Genomic DNA, 18476 nt, shown 5'->3' on the forward strand with positions numbered 1-18476 from the left:
AGTAGGCCTGTTCAGACAGCCCTGTCAGGCTGCTTTGGGTCTCCACATCCCCCCCACTCTCCCCCTGCTTCTTGGCTGTGCCACTGTGTTTAGCAGAAAGATTCTAGCTAGGCTGGGTCTGCTTGGCAGCAAGAGAGGAAGGTAGGGTCTCTGAGCACCTCTTATGTGCCAGGGATGTAGGGATGTGATCTCATTTAGTCCTCATGGCCACCCTATAGAGAAGCATGGCTTTGCTTCACTGAGGGGGAAACCGAAGCTCAGAGGACACCTGGCCAGCAAGTGGCCGAGAAGAGTGTCAGACACACGCTGCCCGGCCTGGGTTCCTTGTCATGCGGTACCCTGTGAGGAGCCAGGCAGGCAAGCTGAGGCCTGGAATTGGGTGCCTGCCCTTCGGGGGCCCCTCAGCAGATACTTAGGGTTCAGCATTCCACCCTCTCGATTTCATCTTTTGGTGATAAGCCAGAATGTTGAAAACCAATGTTTGTGTCCGGCCTTAACGGGACGTGGTGCAGGACAGTAGAAAGGGCTCTGACTGGCCATCAGGCCCCTGAGCCCACCCATCAGGGAAGCGTTGGCTGAGGTGCTCTCCAAGTCCTCTCCAGCTTGGAGGCCTCACAGCTGCTAGAGCAGACGTCAGCATTTATCTAGCACTTTCCTTGCATAAAGCAGATACTGTGGGCAGCAGAGTGTAAAACGGTGGTCTTCACCCCTGGCCAGTCATCAGGACCACCTAGGACCCGGAGTAAAAAGCAGCTTCCAGGGCCTCACCCTGCATTGTTAATAAGCTCCCTGACCCTGCATAGCCAGGGTTAGGAACCTGGGCTGTCAACAGTGAAGATGGAGAACATGCAGATGCACTCAGACAGTCTGTGAGGACAACAATGGGAAGATGAAAGAGCAAATTAGTATTTATCTTAAAACACTTAGCTGATGCCTACTGTGTGCCAGACACACTTCTAAGGGCTTTACAGATACTAAGTTGTTCAACACTTCTGGGAGATAGTGTGGCTTTCACCCTCCATGAGGCGCAGAGATGTTAGGTCCCACCCCGGGTTATTCAGTTACCCAGCAAAGATAGGAATCAAACCAGACTGTCTGGCGCAAGAGTCTAGCCAGAGGTGGGGGCCATGCTGTAGTCTGTACTTGAACCAGGGTACAGGAGAGCTAGTCCAGTTGCTAGACAAACAAGATGCAGTTACAAGCCAGTTGGTAATACAGGCTGGGGGATCATATTCTAATAAGCAGTAATTATTCCAGGCTGTAGGAGAGATGGTGTCTGCACTGGAGGTTTGCCCAGAAAGCTTAAAGATGGGAATTAGAGTTTGCACTGGGTATGAATGAAGTGTGTGAGACATGCCAGGTGTGATTGTTGATTCTTAGTAGAGTTTGGAAGGCCTGGGTTTAGGGCCTGCCTGTCTTCCATAAATAATCACCAGTCTCCTCCTTCCCAGCAGCCCTTCCTCCTGGGCTCTGAAGATAAAGGAATGAACAAAACCAACAGGGTCCAGCCTCAGGAGTTGACAGTTCAGATGAAGAGGAGATAGACTCTAAACAAACACACACGGAAGTACACAACTTTTCTTTCTACATGTGACTTCCTCTCCTCTCTTCCTGTTGGCTTTATTCCATAACTCAGGCCAAGGCTTCTTTAAAATAAGGAAGAAGGATGTGTTGCCTTCCTCTTAATAATGTGCTGTAACCCTCCCCGTTGAATGAGCACATGAGTACAGTCTGCACTTTTGCTCATGGGCAAAAATGTGTGAAAGACCTTAGTTGTTAACTATGCTTAATATAGAACAGGGAGTGTTAGGTGTTTGAGCATCAGATGTACATTGGTAATTACGTGCAGTAGTAACTGCACTAATCAACACGGCCCTGGTGGCAGCATCAGTGGCACCATTTTTTACTTGTTTGGAGGCCGGGCATATGTTAGCAGAGATGAGAGTAACACTTGCCAAGTGCAGCTGAGAGTTACCTGGGGCAAAACGCAGGTGATGAGTTCCTCCTTCAGTGCAGGCCTGACTGGCTGAGGAGCTGCACCACAGGCTGAGGCCTCTGAGTGGTGGTACCACAGCCAGGGCAACAAGGCAGCGCATGCGGTTAGGGTGAAGAGCCAGTGTGTGTCAGTGAGCCAGGAGAGCAGCCACGCGTTCTTGTCTTTGTAAACACTTGGTTGGCACTTCTCAGGAACCAGTGTCCTTTACTTGGGATAATACTTAAAGTAACAAATGATGCTACCTTCTTCTTCTCCCCCTCACTCCCTGTCTCCCTTAGCTGCTGGAATGTGGTGGAAATTTGTTTGATGCCATCTCCATTGCTGTAAAGGCTGCGCTCTTCAATACAAGGTACGCCTTCCTGGAAACAGCCCCCCGGGCCCCTGGAGAACCTGAGCAGACACCTGTGATGGACCACTGAGGGCACTACTACTGAAGCTCGTAGGAGAAGATAACAAGGGGTTTCAGCATTGACAATGGTGGTATTTAATTTTAAGCATCAGAAAACAGGTTTTATAAGTTATAACTAAATATATTTCTGTATTTATTTTTTTGGATGATTATTTTCATAAGTAAACATGTACCATATAGAAAAATATTAGAAAACTACAGAGCAGCAAAAACAGTAGAAACCAGAGACACAGTCAGTTGTCCAAATACTGTCACTAGGTAAAGCTCCATGGAGACAGGGGTTTTGCCTCTTTTGTACCCTGCTGTCTCCCCAGCACCATAAACAGTGCCTGACACATACTCCTTGATAGGACACGGGAATGTTCTCAAAGCAGGGTAGCAGCCTGCTGTTTGGTTGAAGTTAAGAGCAGGAAATGATGATGCCACTGTGGTTCAGCTTCCCAGACAGGCTGTGTAGCAGAGGACATGGCACTAAGCTTTCTTGGAGTTGACATTCCCTCTGACTGTTTGATGATACGGCCTTTTCCTTCTCTATGCGCAAGGTTCTTTGAGGAAAGTTTGCAGCATTTGAAAATAAATATGTGGAGGAGGGTGTTCATTCCATGAGAGAGCTTACGTTATGGTAATGGGGGGTCCTGGGGTACTTGAAAATGAGGATTAAAACTTCTAGGGATATAGCCTAAGGAATTAATTGGATAAGTGAGCAAAGATATTTTTCGAAGATGTTTATCACAGCTTCTTTGTAGTGATGAGAAGTTGAAAACAACCTGAATGTCCCAACATAGGGGATTGAAATCTACCCAGCAGCATATTTAGTATGTCTGTAAATATATATATCCCCAGATGGTCATTGTGGTTATTTTCCAGTGCTCATATCATGGGTGATTAAAAGTTTATCTGTATTTTAGAGTTTTTCTGTGGTGAATTTAGACTACTTGTACAAGTTAAAACAAAACAAACAAAAACAAAGTTAAATAAATGTAGGTCAGAAATTGCAGGATGGAATATTTGCTGAGAATGAAAGCTATAGAGTCCCTTCACCCTAACTGTGCCACTAGACTCCTGGCTGACACTAGTCAAGGGTGGGCCTGGCACTTGTGGCCACTGTGAGGGCTCGAGTACCAGATGCCATCAGCGGCAGCCTGGGCTTGGGCTCCATTGGAGAAGAAAGGAAGTCGCCATCTGTTGTACCTCAAGCCTCGGAAATTACTTCCTGTCTGCCAGCTGGTTTCCATGGGCACCAGGGCAAAAAGGGAGAGTAGAACCAGATGAGGCTGTTTGGCTGTGGGGGAGGTGTTGGGCAAACTGTACATCAGGATGGTAAACCCAGCTGCTCAGGATGGGGAGGACACCTGTCATGGCCATAGCTGCAAGTCTCATTCCCAGAGCAAGAACAGCCCTGTGGGCAGCAAGGGATGGGGACTTGGCAAGGCACTGGGTCCCTCTAGTGTATGGAGAGACCTTTTGTACAGCCAGGGCCTTTCAGAAGGGTAGAGGCTATCCTCTCGACAGTATCCTCTAGCCCTTCTGCTGAACCATATTGTGGCCAGAGGGTTGGGAAGGGGTGTGTGTGTGTGTGTGTGTCTGTGTGTCTGTGTGTCTGTACGCTTATTTTTTACCATATCAAAATTCAAACTGGTTACCTGATTTGTTCAAATAGGATATTACTTAGTACTTACACCCTGGGGGCCCCTGACATGGAGACTTTATCCAGGGCAGACCCTGGCAGGACTCCTTAGTCCTTGTGCACATTCTCTGGCTGAAACTCCTTTGCTCTGGACGTTGGCTTGTATAGGGATGGCCAGCAGGCTGAATCATAAGGGGCTTTTGTTAGAGGCACAGGGAAAAGCACCAACACTGTTTCTGTAACAGTAGCTGGCTGGACCACCTCTTCCTTCCTGGCTCCACCCCACACTGGAATGAACTGACTTTATGGCTTAAATATATTTTTAGCACCCAGCTCAAGAAACAGAACACTACCAGCCCCCCAGAAGCCCTCCCACCCTGTACCCCCATGCAAGTCGCTATACCCACGGAGGATAACCACAGTCCTAAAACAATAGATTGGTTTGTGCTTGGTATAAATGGAATCACGCAGTGTTTTCTCTTTTATGTCTGCCTTGTTCACTGAGCATTATGTTTTGAGACATCTGTATTGTGGCCTGTAGTCATAGTTTGCTTTTTGTTGTAGGGTGTTCCACTGTGTGAATATGCCACAGTTTATTTATCCATTCTTCTGTTGATGGATCTGAGTAGTTTCCAGTTTTGAGCTATTGCAAATAGTGTTAGTAGATAATGCAAAACAGTTTTCCAAAGTGCTTTTACCAAATGATACTCCCATTAGCAGTGTATAGAGTCCGAGTTGCTCTACATCTTTGCCAGCCCTTGGATTTCTTTTTGTGTTTTTAATATTAGCCGTTCTGGTGGGTATATCTTGGTATCACATTTTAGTTTTATTTTGCACTTCCCTGATGAATATTTAAGTTGAGCACCTTTCTGGCAATAAACATAGCCAGTATGTTTATTGGCTATGTGAATAGCCTCTTTCATGAAGTTCCTGTTGAAGTCTTTTGCCCATTTTTCTGTTGCGTTGTGTGACTTTCTCTTATGTTTGGTAGGAATTCTTTATGTAATATGTTAGTTTATACACACACACACACACAAACACACACACACACACACACAGAGAGAGAGAAATATTTTCTCCACTCTGGATTATCTTTTAGTTTCCAAATAATGTCTTTTAATTAATTAATTATTTATTTATTTAGGCTGTGTCGGGTCTTAGTTGCAGCACACGGGATGCGGGATTTTTAGTTGCAGCATGTGAACTCTTAGTTGTGGCATGTGGGATCTAGTTCCCTGACCAGGACTTGATCCCAGCCCCCTGCACTGGGAGCATGAAGTCTTAGCCATTGGAGCACCAGGGAATTCCCCAAATAATGCCTTTTGACAAACAGAAGTTCATAATCTTAATATATATTATACACACACACAGAAGCATATCTTGTTTTACTGCACTTCACTTTATTGTGCTTAGCAGATACTGCATTTTTTACAAATTGAAGGTTTGTGACAACGCTACATTGAGCAAGTCTATCAGTGCCATTTCCCCAGCAGCATTTTCTCACTTCATGTCTCTGTGTCATATTTTGATAATTCTTGCAATATTTTGGACTTTTTCATTATTCATATATTTGTTATGGTGATCTGTGATCAGTAATCTTTGATGTTACCATTGCAAAATGACTACGACTTGCAGAAGGCTCAGATGATGGTTATCATTTTTTAGTAATAGAGTCTTTTTATATTAAGGTATGTGCATTGTCTTTTTTTTGTTTGTTTTGTTTGTTAGATAAAATGCTATTGAACACTTAGTAGACTGCACTATAGTGTAAACATAACTTTATATGCAAAAAATTTGTGTGACTCACTTTATTGCAGTAGTCTGGAACCAAACCTGCAGTATCTCCAAGATGTGCCTGTGTGTGTGTGTGTATTCAATTATAATATAATTGAATCTGTTATTTTTTTCTCCCCTTTACAGTGAGTACTTTCTGTCCTATTCAATAAATCTTTGTCTACTCCAAGGTCATGAAAATGTTCTTAGTTTTTCTTATAAAAGCTTTATTGTTTTATCTTTCACCTTTACATCTGCAGTCCATTTGGTATGTGTATGGTGAGAGGTAGGGATCGGGATTCATTTTTGGATATCTGGTTGACTACGCATCATTTTACATTTTATTTTTTAAATTTATTTTTTTATTGAGGTATCATTCATTTACAGTATTATAGTAGTTTCAGGTGTACAACATAGTGATTCAGTATTTTTATATGTTATACTCCATTTAAAGTTATTATAAAATATTGGCTATATTTCCTGTGTGGTACAATATATCCTTGTACCTTATTTATTTCATTCATAGTAGTTCATGCCTCTTAATCCCCTATCTCTTTCTAGCCCCTCTCCCTTTCCCTCTCCTCAGCATCATTTTTTGTTTGTTTGTTTTTTCTGGCCACGTGGCATGCGGGATCTTAGTTCCCTGACCAGGGATCGAATCCGGGTCCCCTGCAGTGGAAGCGCAGAGTCTTAACCACTGGACCGCCAGGGAAGTCCCTCCCTAGCATCCTTTTTTAAAAGACCTCCTTCCCTCACTGCACTCAGTGTCACCTGTACACTTTTGGCAGGGCTGACAGGGAGCTCAGGCATAGCATGACTTCATCTTGTGAGGCACAGGGATTCCAACTCAAGAAAAAGAAGTTATCATCCTTCCTTTCAGTTAGTGGGAATTTTAATTGTGCTTCTGCTTCTAGGATACCAAGAGTTCGTGTTCTGGAAGATGAAGAGGGCTTGAAGGACATTGAACTGTCTGACGACCCCTATGACTGCATCCAGCTAAGTGTGGAGAATGTCCCCTGTATCGTCACCCTGTGCAAAGTATGAGCTTATATCTCATGGTTTTTGTCTTCCCTGTGGATCTCCTTCAACCCCAACCCGTTAAGGTTACCTAATAGATTGAGAAGTTATAGTTTCACAACCCATATAGAAGTAGTCTTAACACAAATTGAATAATTTTGTTATATTAGAGACCACTACCACGAGCAGCTCTTCCTTTTCTTTTTAACTGGAAGATAATGGCTCTGGTCCCAGGAGCACACGAGTGGGTTCATATAACAGTAGCCAGAGTTTGCTAAGCTCCTACCTACCAGGCATTTCACCAAAACACCCTGAATGCATATTTCCTTTAATTCTCTCAACTCTATGGTGTCTACGCTGCTTTAGTAAAAGGGTGGTTGAAAGGTCGACACTGTCCCCTCTGTGGCCCTAATGTCCACATCTATGAAATAAGGGGGGTTGGAGCAGGGCCTGGGTGTCTAATACATCAAGTGTGGTTTTTACATTAGCACTGAGGCCTGTGGAGCATAACACCTGGCTGATGCTGGTGTGTAACTGGCACCTCCCAAGGCTGTGCAAAGAGGCCTGCTTTGGCTGAGATTGTCGCTGATTCCATGCAGGATTCGTTATATAAAAATCAGACCGAACTGGTCAGGTTTAATTCCACCAGAATCGCTTCACCCAGGCTCTGGTGAAGCATTGGGATGACTGGAGCCACCTGCCCTTGACTCATTCTTGAACATGTCCCTTAGCATGGGCCCTCTTGATTCATCTTTGTCATCAGTGAAACTTCCAGGGGCCTGTTAGAAACCCCCTGGTTGGCCTCTGTCTTGGAAGGTCTCTGAATTATAATTCCAACCACCCTTCCCCCTACCCCATATTTCCATTTCATGCTTCTGTTACACTGGTTACACAGTAGCCTGTGATAGAGTGATCGAACGGTACTTCAAATATTTTCCATATGAGCAGAAACTAAAATAAGACCCAAATGGGAGATACAGGTTCTTTGCTGGTGTAGATATACCCTCCACGAGGCTCTCAAAAGTGGGGATCTGGGATGTGTGTTGCCCACGCACGTGCACTGCTGCCTGACTTTGCAGATTGGCTATCGGCACGTGGTGGATGCTACTCTTCAGGAGGAGGCCTGCTCCTTGGCCAGCTTGCTGGTGTCCGTGACCAGCAAGGGAGTTGTGACATGCATGAGGAAAGTGGGAAAGGGCAGCCTGGACCCAGAGAGCGTCTTCGAGATGATGGAGGTGAGACTGGTTCTGAGGCAGGTGCTTGGACCTGGCTGGGAGTGCTGGCTGCTTCCTGCCCCCTTGGTCACGCTGTGGGAATTCTCCCCATTGAGCCCCTTCACCCCAGGCTCGGGGCTTGGAGAGCAGCTGGTATGAGCCAGACGTCGCTGAGCTAGCTGAGGGTGGTGGCGGTGAGGGCTCTGGACCAGGAAGTAGCGACCTGCTCAGAAGAGTCTCTTATCCTTTCCCTCTCTCATCCTCAGTTCCACATTTCTGAATGAGAATATTGGACTGATAATGTGAAGAGTCATTTGTAACTCCAGAGTCCCAAGTTTCTGTGATTTGATGAGGGAATTGAAATCCTGGCTGACTGCTTCCTGTCCCTTGAAGGGAGTGAGCAGAGGTGGAGCCAGGGGGCTGAAGGATGGCCATCTCCCCATTCTTCGTGGGTCTGGAAGTGTTTAAGTGGAGATGAATAGGAAAGGTGGGAGATCCTCTCGACTGGCGGATTGCTCCCCTCAGGTCTCCTCAGGCCTGGCAGCACCACTAGGGTGCTTTCCAGCTGCTCTGTACTGATTGGTCGACAGGTCTGTCCCCCACATTGGCCTGGAAGCCCCTCTGCTGCAGGGACCAGGTCACGCTGACCTGTGTCTTTCCAGACCTTCCTTGCCTCATGTCCACCTTGACTTTCCAGAAGTCTTTGAGGACTTCGAGACTGACTGACTGAATTGCCAGGAACAGAGTTAGCCAGCCCCAGTTTTTTGCTTTAGTTAACCACTGCCTCACAACACATGCCCAGAGATCATCTATACTCTTCTTTCATTTCTAGAAATAGTGACTACTCACTAAGCACTTAATGTCTGTTTTTATTTTTGTCATCTTACTTGAAAGCAAGAAATTGGCCTTGTGTATAGTGTTGAGGGCCCAAGCATATGCTCTGAAGACAGACTGCCCGGGTTGCAAATGCGGGCTCCGGGCCACAGTTCCCTCATCTGCAAATGGGGATAACAACAGTAGTCGTGCCTGCTGCTGCGGGTGTTGTGAGGGGTGGGCAGGCTGAGTGGAGGGGAAGCACGTGTCAGAGCGTCTGACGTGTCGTCAGTTTGCAGTAAGTGTCAGCTCCTGCTCTGTGCCCCATTAAGCACCCTGAGTTCAGGTGTCTCCAACTGTGCATGGCAACAAGGGTTCTTCTTAAACAAAAGCTCTTAAAAAGCTTTATAATAAGTTCTACCAGAGGCCTCTAGATGAGTGGCTCTCAAATCTTGTTTTCGAAGGCACTCCCCCCTCATCCCCCGCCCAGGAGAGTTTGATGAGAATTGCAGTATCTAAACAACAACAAAAACAATAAATAATAGTTAACGTTTATTGTGTGCTTACTACGTGTCAGACCCTGTTTTTAGTGCTTTAAATAATATCGTGTCATTTACTCCTCAACAACCCTGTGAGGAAACTGTTGTTACCCTTATTTTTATAGACGAGGAATTAAGGCACGTAGAGAATAAGGAACTTGCCTACAGGCTTCACAGCTTGTAAATGCGGGAGCTAGGGTTCAAACCTGGACTGTGTGCCTCCAGCCAAGAGCTATTTTAACCTCATAAACCAGGTCAGCCGTGGATTGGTGGGAGAACCAGACTGCTGTCTAGTGAGCTGGGCTTCATCCTCCCCTGCGGCTCGGGAATGAGGTCTGCAGACCCTGCTCAGAGGGACCATGGCCCTGAGGCCCTGTCTCACCATTTGCCTCACACGGGAAGGCAGCATTCTGGAGATGCCGCTCGTGGTAAAGCTTAGAAACTCAGGTTGTTGTGTGGCTGCCACCCCCAACCTCTGCAGTCTCTTTCCTGCAAGTCCAGGTTCAGACTTCTCAAGTCCTGGTGTCCTGTCCGTCTCATCTCCTCTTCTCCTCTCCCTGCCTTCATTCACATGAATAATCAGTTCCTCTACTCGATCAACTTGGACACTTTTTCTTTTTCCTAATGTCATGATAAAAATCTTTCCAAAGTCATTTTGGACCTTAACCCTGACTTTGCATTTCATAGAACTGATCACTCCCCAGCCTGTAGACTGAGATCTTCTCTTCATATGAGTTTTCAGTAATTCTTAGAGTCTCATCCCTTGTTATAGTCAGGGGTCAAGGGAGAAGGCACACAGCCCTAGGGAGAATCCACCTATGACTCAGAGGATTGGGGTGGGGGTCAAGGCCTGGGTGCCTTTCTCCCTGACATTGTTGGGAATGGAACCAGTGGCACAGGTGAAACTAAAACTGCTATGGGAACGTGGAAGGCTTGATGAAGAGACTTGCAGTTGGTTCACTGTATTCTTAAACTGATTCATGGGCCGGAAAAGCCGTTGCCTAAAGAAAGATTTTTGTTGCATAGTTGGGTTTTTTTGCCAGGGCCCCCTTCTTTCTGCTGTGTAGGAAATCTGTGGGTTGTCTGACCTCTTGACCTGTCTTGATTCCAACATTTCACGCCTTTAGCATCTCTGCATGTCAGTAACATAAAAGACTCTATCCAGGTATTGACTTTGGTCCTATCTGAGCAGGTCTCCTTTGGTGGCAGGTGAATTAGAAACTGCTTATTAACATGGGTCCTCAGCACCATCTGTTCCTTCATCAGACAGATTTTTGGATTCTCTGTGGCCTCCCCATGCCTTCTCACTGCAGCACAGTGGCTGTAACCAAGACCTGATTGGGTTGACAGTTTTGCTGCTTCTAGTGGCAGCAGCTAAGGACTGAGGCAGCCTTTGTTGCTTGCTGCTTTGGGGTTTGCCTTCTTCTTCTTTTCTTTTTTTTTTTTTCATTTTTCAAAATGGAGGTTTTTCCAGAATGCAACTACTATGTAGTTGGGGTTTGGGGTTTGTTTGTTTGTTTGTTTGTTTGTTTTGCGGTACACGGGCCTCTCACTGTTGTGGCCTCTCCCGTTGCGGAGCACAGGCTCCGGACGCTCAGGCTCAGCGGCCATGGCTCACGGGCCCAGCCGCTCCGCGGCATGTGGGATCTTCCCGGACCGGGGCACGACCCCGTGTCCCCTGCATCGGCAGGCGGATTCTCAACCACTGCGCCACCAGGGAAGCCCTGGGGTTTGTTTTTATATTGACTTGTTAATTAAATAAAAGTCCTGTAAGGCAGATGGAACGCGTGCAGCTTTACAATGGCTAGCTGGCGGGGAGCTTCTCTTGGTCAGAGTGTGTGTGCCTCACAAGCGGGCCTGTGCCCTTTTCCGTCCCTTCTCTGTCCTGCAGACCAGCAAGCGCGTGGGCAAGGTGCTGCACACCTCCCTGCAGAGCGTTCTACACAAGGAGGAAAGCCTGGGGCCCAAGAGACAGAAAGTTGGATTCCTGGGATGATTTGCACATCAACCCCCAACTGCCACGTGTTTGTTTTCTACTTTTCCTTTTAAGCTGAAGTCTGTATACATTTTTCTTAACTATTATGAATTTAAGGCAACATTTGTACATGTAAAATTAAAGTCTGTTTTCTGGTTTGGCTTGATATGGCTAGAGTTCCTTAGCTGTAAGCCAAGATGCCATTCGGTGACCCCTCGGAGAGTCTGACCCTTGTCTAGTGAATGATAGCTAAGTCCAGAGGTCTGCTCCAATATGAGGGCTCTGGTCACAGGCCTCCCCAGGGAGACTTACCACCTGCCACAGGAGATCAGAACAACAACATCAAGACCTAGCAGAAAAATGGTTCAAAGGAAATGTTTATGATATGTATATTGTCAATCTTTCTCCCCTGTAGAGCCTACAAAATAAGAATCACACACAAAAAAATGTAAATTCGGGCTTCCCTGGTGGCGCAGTGGTTGAGAGTCCGCCTGCCGATGCAGGGGACACAGGTTCGTGCTCTGGTCAGGGAGGATCCCACATGCCGCGGAGCGGCTGGGCCCGTGAGCCATGGCTGCTGGGCCTGCACATCCAGGGCCTGTGCTCCGCAACGGGAGAGGCCATAGCAGTGAGAGGCCCACGTACTGCAAAAAAAAAAAAAAAAATGTAAATTCGCCTCGTGTATTTGGGGGCTTCTTGGTGGGGGAGATGGAGGAGGCACTCAGCTCCAGGTACGGACCCAGGGCTTCTGCCTGGCTGGTGAGCCTTCCCGAGTTTTGGGGGAAGCCCAGTTCTTGCTTCTTGCCCTCTAAGAGATTCCCAACCTAGCTCCCCTAGAGTCTGGGGCTTAACATGTACTTTGGTCCTTAGCCAACGTTTCTTATCACCCTTGTTTAGAACTTGCTTTGTGTTTTATAGCCACTCCCTGGTGTTTTGTAAGATTTCCATGTTATATCAGCATTAAGAGGGCTGCTTCAGCGATGTTGTCATTTGATTACTCAGCTCACCTTCCTACTCTGGGGACAGAAGGAGAGGCCATTCTCAATGGCGCCAGAAGGCTCTTTCTATAAGCCTGTGTTCTACTCACAGTGCAGTGTGTTGGAATTAAGTCTATTCGTGGGTTGAGCAGTCTTTTTTTTTTTTTCTTTTTGCGGTATGCGGGCCTCTCACTGTTGTGGCCTCTCCCGTTGCGGAGCACAGGCTCCGGATGCGCAGGCCCAGCGGCCATGGCTCACGGGCCCAGCCGCTCCGCGGCACATGGGATCCTCCCAGACCGGGGCACGAACCCGTATCCCCTGCATCGGCAGGCGGACTCTTAACCACTGCGCCACCAGGGAGGCCCGGTTGAGCAGTCTTTATTTTTTCTCCAGGGGAACTGAAACTCCCCAATCAATCTTAAAGAGAGCCCTGGGGAAGGAGCTGATTCATGAAAGAGCATATTTCAGCCGTGGCATTTACTCTCTGCATTTCAGTTAGACAAATAGGGTAAGGAGTTAGGAAGTTATTGCCTAATGGAAAGAACATAATGCGAGCTGAAGCCCTTAAGGACTGACTCCAGAGGTCCTGGCGTGGGCACTTCCTCCCGGCACGGCCAGGTATGTCCTGTGGAGAGAAGCAGCTGCCTAGACTTGGACCTGGAGCTGCTGCCCTGTTGAGAGAATAGCCTGGGTTCTCTTTTTTCTTTATTTTTTTCCCAGTGATTGTCCTTACAGGCACCATGACAGTGCTCCCAGGGAGGCCGCAGTCAGCCTGTCTCTCTCCCCCTGCACCTGGCTGACTGACCGTGCTGGAACATTTAACAGTGGGACTGCACTGATGCAACTAGAATGTGAATAACGTTTAGAAACCTTCAGTTTTGATGATTAAAGACATCAGATAGTTGAGACAGACAGGTGGGGCCTTCCCAGGCCAGTTATACAACAGCTACCCAACTGGGCCTGCTGGCTAAGCAGTTACGGTGCAAATGAAGGGAAGAAGTAGATGTTAGCGTCTGTGTCTACCACCCCATCCGTACCTTCCCTTGAAGGCCACCCCACCTGGAAGAAGCGTGCATCACAAATGAAACAAAATAGCAAATGAGCAAGGTCTCTCCAGGAGAGGCTTTCTTAGAATTGTCTGATGGTTGCAGCTCTCAGAATAAGAGAAAACTGAAGGCAGAGACTGGCAAAGACTTGGAAAAATATTGTCCTGGGGAAATGCACTGCTTCATCCAGCAGAACCAGAGCTGTCTTTAGTGGCCATTAAATAAACGTCAGGGAGAAAAACTAAAGTCAGCCAAAAGGCAATCAACAGCTTGTGGGTGGGGAGGGTAAGGGTGGGCATAGAAGGAATGAAATGTTATAGAATATTCAAATTGGTTTTATTGTTTCTGTGATTCCTTGGTCTCTCAAATTGTGTAAATTCAAGCCTGCAAAACACATGAATTTAGAATACTGACAGCAGTTTGCATTTTGCTCAATAAAGGCTGTGGTCTCATATAACTGCCAGTCTAGTGTAAATCTGTGCTATTCGAAACTTTTTGGAAATAATCTGGCAGAGGGTATTAAAAGTCTTAAAAATTTCATGGCCGCTGACCTAAAACTCCACTTCTGGAAATGTAACCAAAGGAGAGTAAAAACATGAAGTATAAAGTTCATGCCAGTATCACTGCTTGTGCAAGAATGGCAGAGCTGCAAAGGAGCCTGAAGGTGCATCCTTGGCAGGTTCCTTTGCCAGAGACAGGGCTTTCCTCAGGAAGAAAAGGACTCTGACCTGGGGTAAAGACAGTATCTTGGTCCCTCATTTTCCCCGGAATGCTTTAGGCAGGCAGAAGAAGCCTCCACCCCTAGCTAAAGGAGAGCAGCCATTTCCCAAAAGAAACACGATACCAGTTCCCATGCAAGGACCATACTGAGGCAGATGTCTCACAAGGTGATACTTGTCAACCTCTGCCCCACCTTCCCTCATTGGCTCCAGACCCATAACTAGGGTCTGATTACAGCCCATCCTGAGCAGGGAAATGCAGTCCCTGCCATGGGAAGAAAGATATTACTCATCAAAACAATTGCAAGACCTGGCTTGGCAGGTACCAAGGAAATAGAGGTGGGAGTGGATCTGAGGGTGTTGGACCAGGGCCAGGGCTGAAAAGGGGGTTTAATGTCCTAGCAAGGAGGTCTGAAGCTGTCCTAATTCACTGCTAGGATAGCCCCTGAAGTTGGACCTGGCCAGCACCTGAAGTAAATGAGGAGATAGCAGAACTGAATAAACTGAAAAAGCAACAATGCTTCTTAGATCTGTAAGAGAAGTGAGGTCACAGGGCAACCACTGCTCCCCAAATCAGAGAGACCAACAGGCAAATCCAGAGAAATTAATATAGCTATATGAAGCTTACTTTAAATATGAGACATATAGATTAAAAATATCAATAAATGGAGAAAGAAAGATAAACCATGGTAACATTAATCAAAAGAAAGCTAGAGCAGCTATATTAATTTCAGACAGAGGAGACTTCAGAGCAAGGAAAGTTATCAGGAATAAAGAGGAACATTACATAATGATAAAGGGGTCAGTTATCCAGGAGGACATGAAAATCTGTAATGTGTATACGCCTAACAACAGAGCATTAAAATACATAAGGTAGGACTTCCCTACTGGTGCAGTGGTTAAGAATCCGCCTGCCAATGCAAGGGACACAGGTTCTATCCCTGGTCCGGGAAGATCCCACATGCCGTGGAGCAACTAAGCCCACGCACCACAACTACTGAGCCTGCGCTCTAGAGCTTGCGAGCCACAACTGTTGAGCCCGCGGAGCCACAACTACTGAGCCCGCGTGCTGCAACTACTAGGCACAGGTGCACCTAGAGCTCGTGCTCTGCAACAAGAAGCCACTGCAATGAGAAGCCCACACACCATAATGAAGAGTAGCCCCCGCTCGCCACAACTAGAGAAAGCCCACGCACAGCAACAAAGACCCAACACAGACAAGAAAAAAAGATGTTTAAAAAATAAAAATACATGAGGTAAAAACTGATAGAACAGCAAGAAGAAATACATGAATCCACTATCATAACTGGAGACGTCAACACCCCTCTATGAGAAATGGACAGATGGAGCAGGCAGGGAATTGGTAAGGACATATTTGGACTCAGCAACACCATCAATCAACTGGACATAATGGACATCTATAGACTGCTGCGTCCATCAACAGCTGGATACACACATGGAACATTCACCAAGATAGACCACATTCTGGACTCTAAAATGCACCTTAACAAATTTAATAAAATCACAATGATCTGCTCTCAGAACACAAAAGAATTAAACTAGAAATCAATTACAGAAAGAGAGCCAGATAATCCCAAAACACTTGGAGATTAAACAACAAACTTCTAAATAACACCTGGGTCAAAGAAGAAATCTCAAGTGAAATTACGTATTTTGAACTAAATGAAAATGAAAACACAACTTATCAAAATTTGTGGGTTGTAGCAGAAGCAGTGCTTAGAAGGAAATTTATAGCCTTGAATACATATATTAGAAAAGAAGAAAGATCTAAAATCAATCATCTAAGCTTCCACCTTAGGAAACTAGAAGAGCAAATTAAATACAAAGTAAGCAGAGGAAAGAAATAATAAAAATTAGAGCAATATAGATATCAGTGAAATTGAAATCTGAAAATCAATAGAGAAAATCAATGAAACCAAAAGCTTGTCTGAAAATTTCCAGAGAAGGGAGAGAGCTTTAGAAGGGAGCAGTCTGTCACCAGTCATTTCATTCCCTGGGGGATCTGCAGATTCTGGACATGGGCTCTATGAGTTCCATGGGGGGGAAAAGAGAAACTAGCAAAACTTAACTAGTGAGGTTATGCAGGGCTAGTGTGATAATTTGGAAACTTCAGGATCCCTAAATGCACAACTGGGTTTATATCTCAAATTTTAAGGCCATTTGTGGAGGGGTCGAGGGACAGGTGTCAAAAAGGCAGATGGAAATCTATAGTATCCTACAAAACTAATCAGATTTTCTATTTCTTCCTGTGTGAGCTATTATAGCTGAAGACATCAGGTAAGTGCAAAACGGCCACACGCCCAGTTTACTCTTCCCAAGCTTACAGGTCAGGTCATTTACTGTCTCAGCCCTGGAGTGGAAGGAGTAAAGCGGTGGCCAGAGGCCATGGATCTCTGAGGGCGGTGCAGCTTCTCTCACCAGTCCTCCTCTCCCACATCTCCGCAGGTGGCCCAGCTGCCTCACACACAGGGTCTCCACATGCTCCTTACAAGAATCCCATTGTGTAGGCAGAGATTATTGCCCTATTTTATGAAAGAGGAATCTGGGTCTTGAATAACTTGCCCCAGAAGACACAAGTGCCAGGTGTCTGAGCTCCACTTAGAATCCAGGACTCCCAGTTCTCTTTCCACTAGGATACTGCTGACCTTTAGGGACAAAACAACAAGGAATGTGGCCCCATGGTGCCAAGAACTTGGCTAGGTGGGGTATTGCCTCCCCCAGTACTGTGTGCCCCAGGGCCTGGCACACAAGGACAGAGGCAATACTTGTTGAATGAATGACAAGGTTGTCAAAAAGGGTTCAGAAAGGAGTAAATGACTTTCCTAATGACGGTCATTGAGACCATGGTAACAGGCCATTTGTCTTTGGTTCTGACTAAGGGCCAAGACTGCCCTTGCAATATTCTTGGAATGTGCACCCTGGATGTTCACCTTTGAAGAGAGTGTGGAAATTCTCTGCTCCATAGGCGGGGCCCCATTTCTGCTGATACAGGGCCAGTGGAGCTAAAAGGAAACAGCTGTGCAGGGAGAGGGTAGGGGTGGGGGATGGTTCCATGCTGGGCCAGAAGTTTTCATGTTGTTTGGGCTGACATGGGTGGGGTGGCCAGAGCTTGTTTTATATACTCAGACTTCCAACAGCTTTGGAGGGAAAAAGAAAAAAAAAAAAAAAAACGCTTGAAACCTGAAATGTGCCTTTTAGAGCTCTCTTCAGATTTTTCTGCCTCTGGCTTCATTGTCAAAATGATTCTTTGTGCAGGGAAACTGATGTGAAAAGACTGGGCCCTGAGGGTGGTGTGTTAGCTCACAGACTTTTCCTTGAGGGTCGGTCATTCGTGAACATTAACCCAGCATCGTTCTCCCGGCTGAAACCACCCCCACTTGCTGCCCTACCGGCTGGTAGAGGCCTCCGAGAAGGTGCCACCAGATCTTTTACGCTGGGAAGATGAAATCCAGAGACCACCGGGGCTGCTGGTGAGTCCACTGGAGGTGGCTGCAGTGCTGGTTCTCACCTGGCCAGGGAGAGCTGGGGGTGGACAAGAGGACCCGGGGGTTCAATGGCCATAAGCTTATTAACACTGGCAGCAAGTGAGGCATGGTGGCTACAAAGAGGTGGGTTCTGAACAGTGTGTCCATTCGGACCACAGGAGGCACAGGCCCCTGCCCATGGCAGACTGCTTGAGAAAACGCACACCACAGCGAGAACAGTGACAAGCAGAATTCTATCCAAAGGTGATTTGGGGAAGATAAAGAAGTCCAGGAACCATATCTCAGAGGAAAAGTTGGGAGGAAGCGGGAAAGGAACACGGAGAGGAGACAGTCAAAGAGGGACAGGAAGGCCAGTTGCAAACATTTGCTGGCCTCTTAAATGACTGCTCCAGAGGCCGGTGCCAGGGACCACAGGGTGATGTTTCGGAGGCCTGCCTGCCTCACCACAGGGGGACATTATAACAAGCTGAGCGTCTAATGATGGAACCAGCTGCTTTGCAGAGTAATGAGCTGCTCGTCCCAGGAAGGATTTAAGCAAGCACATGGAGACATCTGACAGGGTCAATGGAAAAGGACAGCCCATATCGAGTGGTGGTTAAACCGGGTGGCCTCTTCCCATCTGCTTTTTATCTCAAAGGTTGAGGGACGGTGGGCCACTTGCCTTTGTTGAGGCCCACCTCAGTCCCACTGGCACAGAGGGCCCCTCACATTGCACTCCCAGGGCCTCACACAGGCCTGGGCACATTGTGACGTGAATGAGGGACCAACGGGGCAAGAACAGTTCCAGGCGGGTCCTGACACAGCCTGGCTCCTGTGTGGCTCCTGTGTAATGACACCTAGAGCAGGGGGCTCCGGGTTTCTGAAT

General features: G+C 46.8%; 1 protein-coding gene across 1 annotated transcript in view; it reads left to right on the forward strand.

Moving 5' to 3' along the window:
• The window catches only part of EXOSC7 (exosome component 7), a 29579-nt gene extending 17762 nt beyond the window's left edge, over positions 1 to 11817 (forward strand). The window contains exons 5-8 of the mRNA XM_060109982.1: positions 2275 to 2345; positions 6720 to 6843; positions 7902 to 8057; positions 11280 to 11817. Of these exons, the coding sequence (XP_059965965.1) occupies positions 2275 to 2345; positions 6720 to 6843; positions 7902 to 8057; positions 11280 to 11384 (456 nt within the window). The 3' untranslated portion in view covers positions 11385 to 11817. The remainder of the gene's footprint in view (positions 1 to 2274; positions 2346 to 6719; positions 6844 to 7901; positions 8058 to 11279) is intronic.
• Positions 11818 to 18476: the final 6659 nt, after the last annotated feature.

The sequence above is a fragment of the Mesoplodon densirostris genome, chromosome 10, assembly GCF_025265405.1.
Source record: "Mesoplodon densirostris isolate mMesDen1 chromosome 10, mMesDen1 primary haplotype, whole genome shotgun sequence".
In the NCBI taxonomy this organism is placed as follows: domain Eukaryota; kingdom Metazoa; phylum Chordata; class Mammalia; order Artiodactyla; family Ziphiidae; genus Mesoplodon; species Mesoplodon densirostris.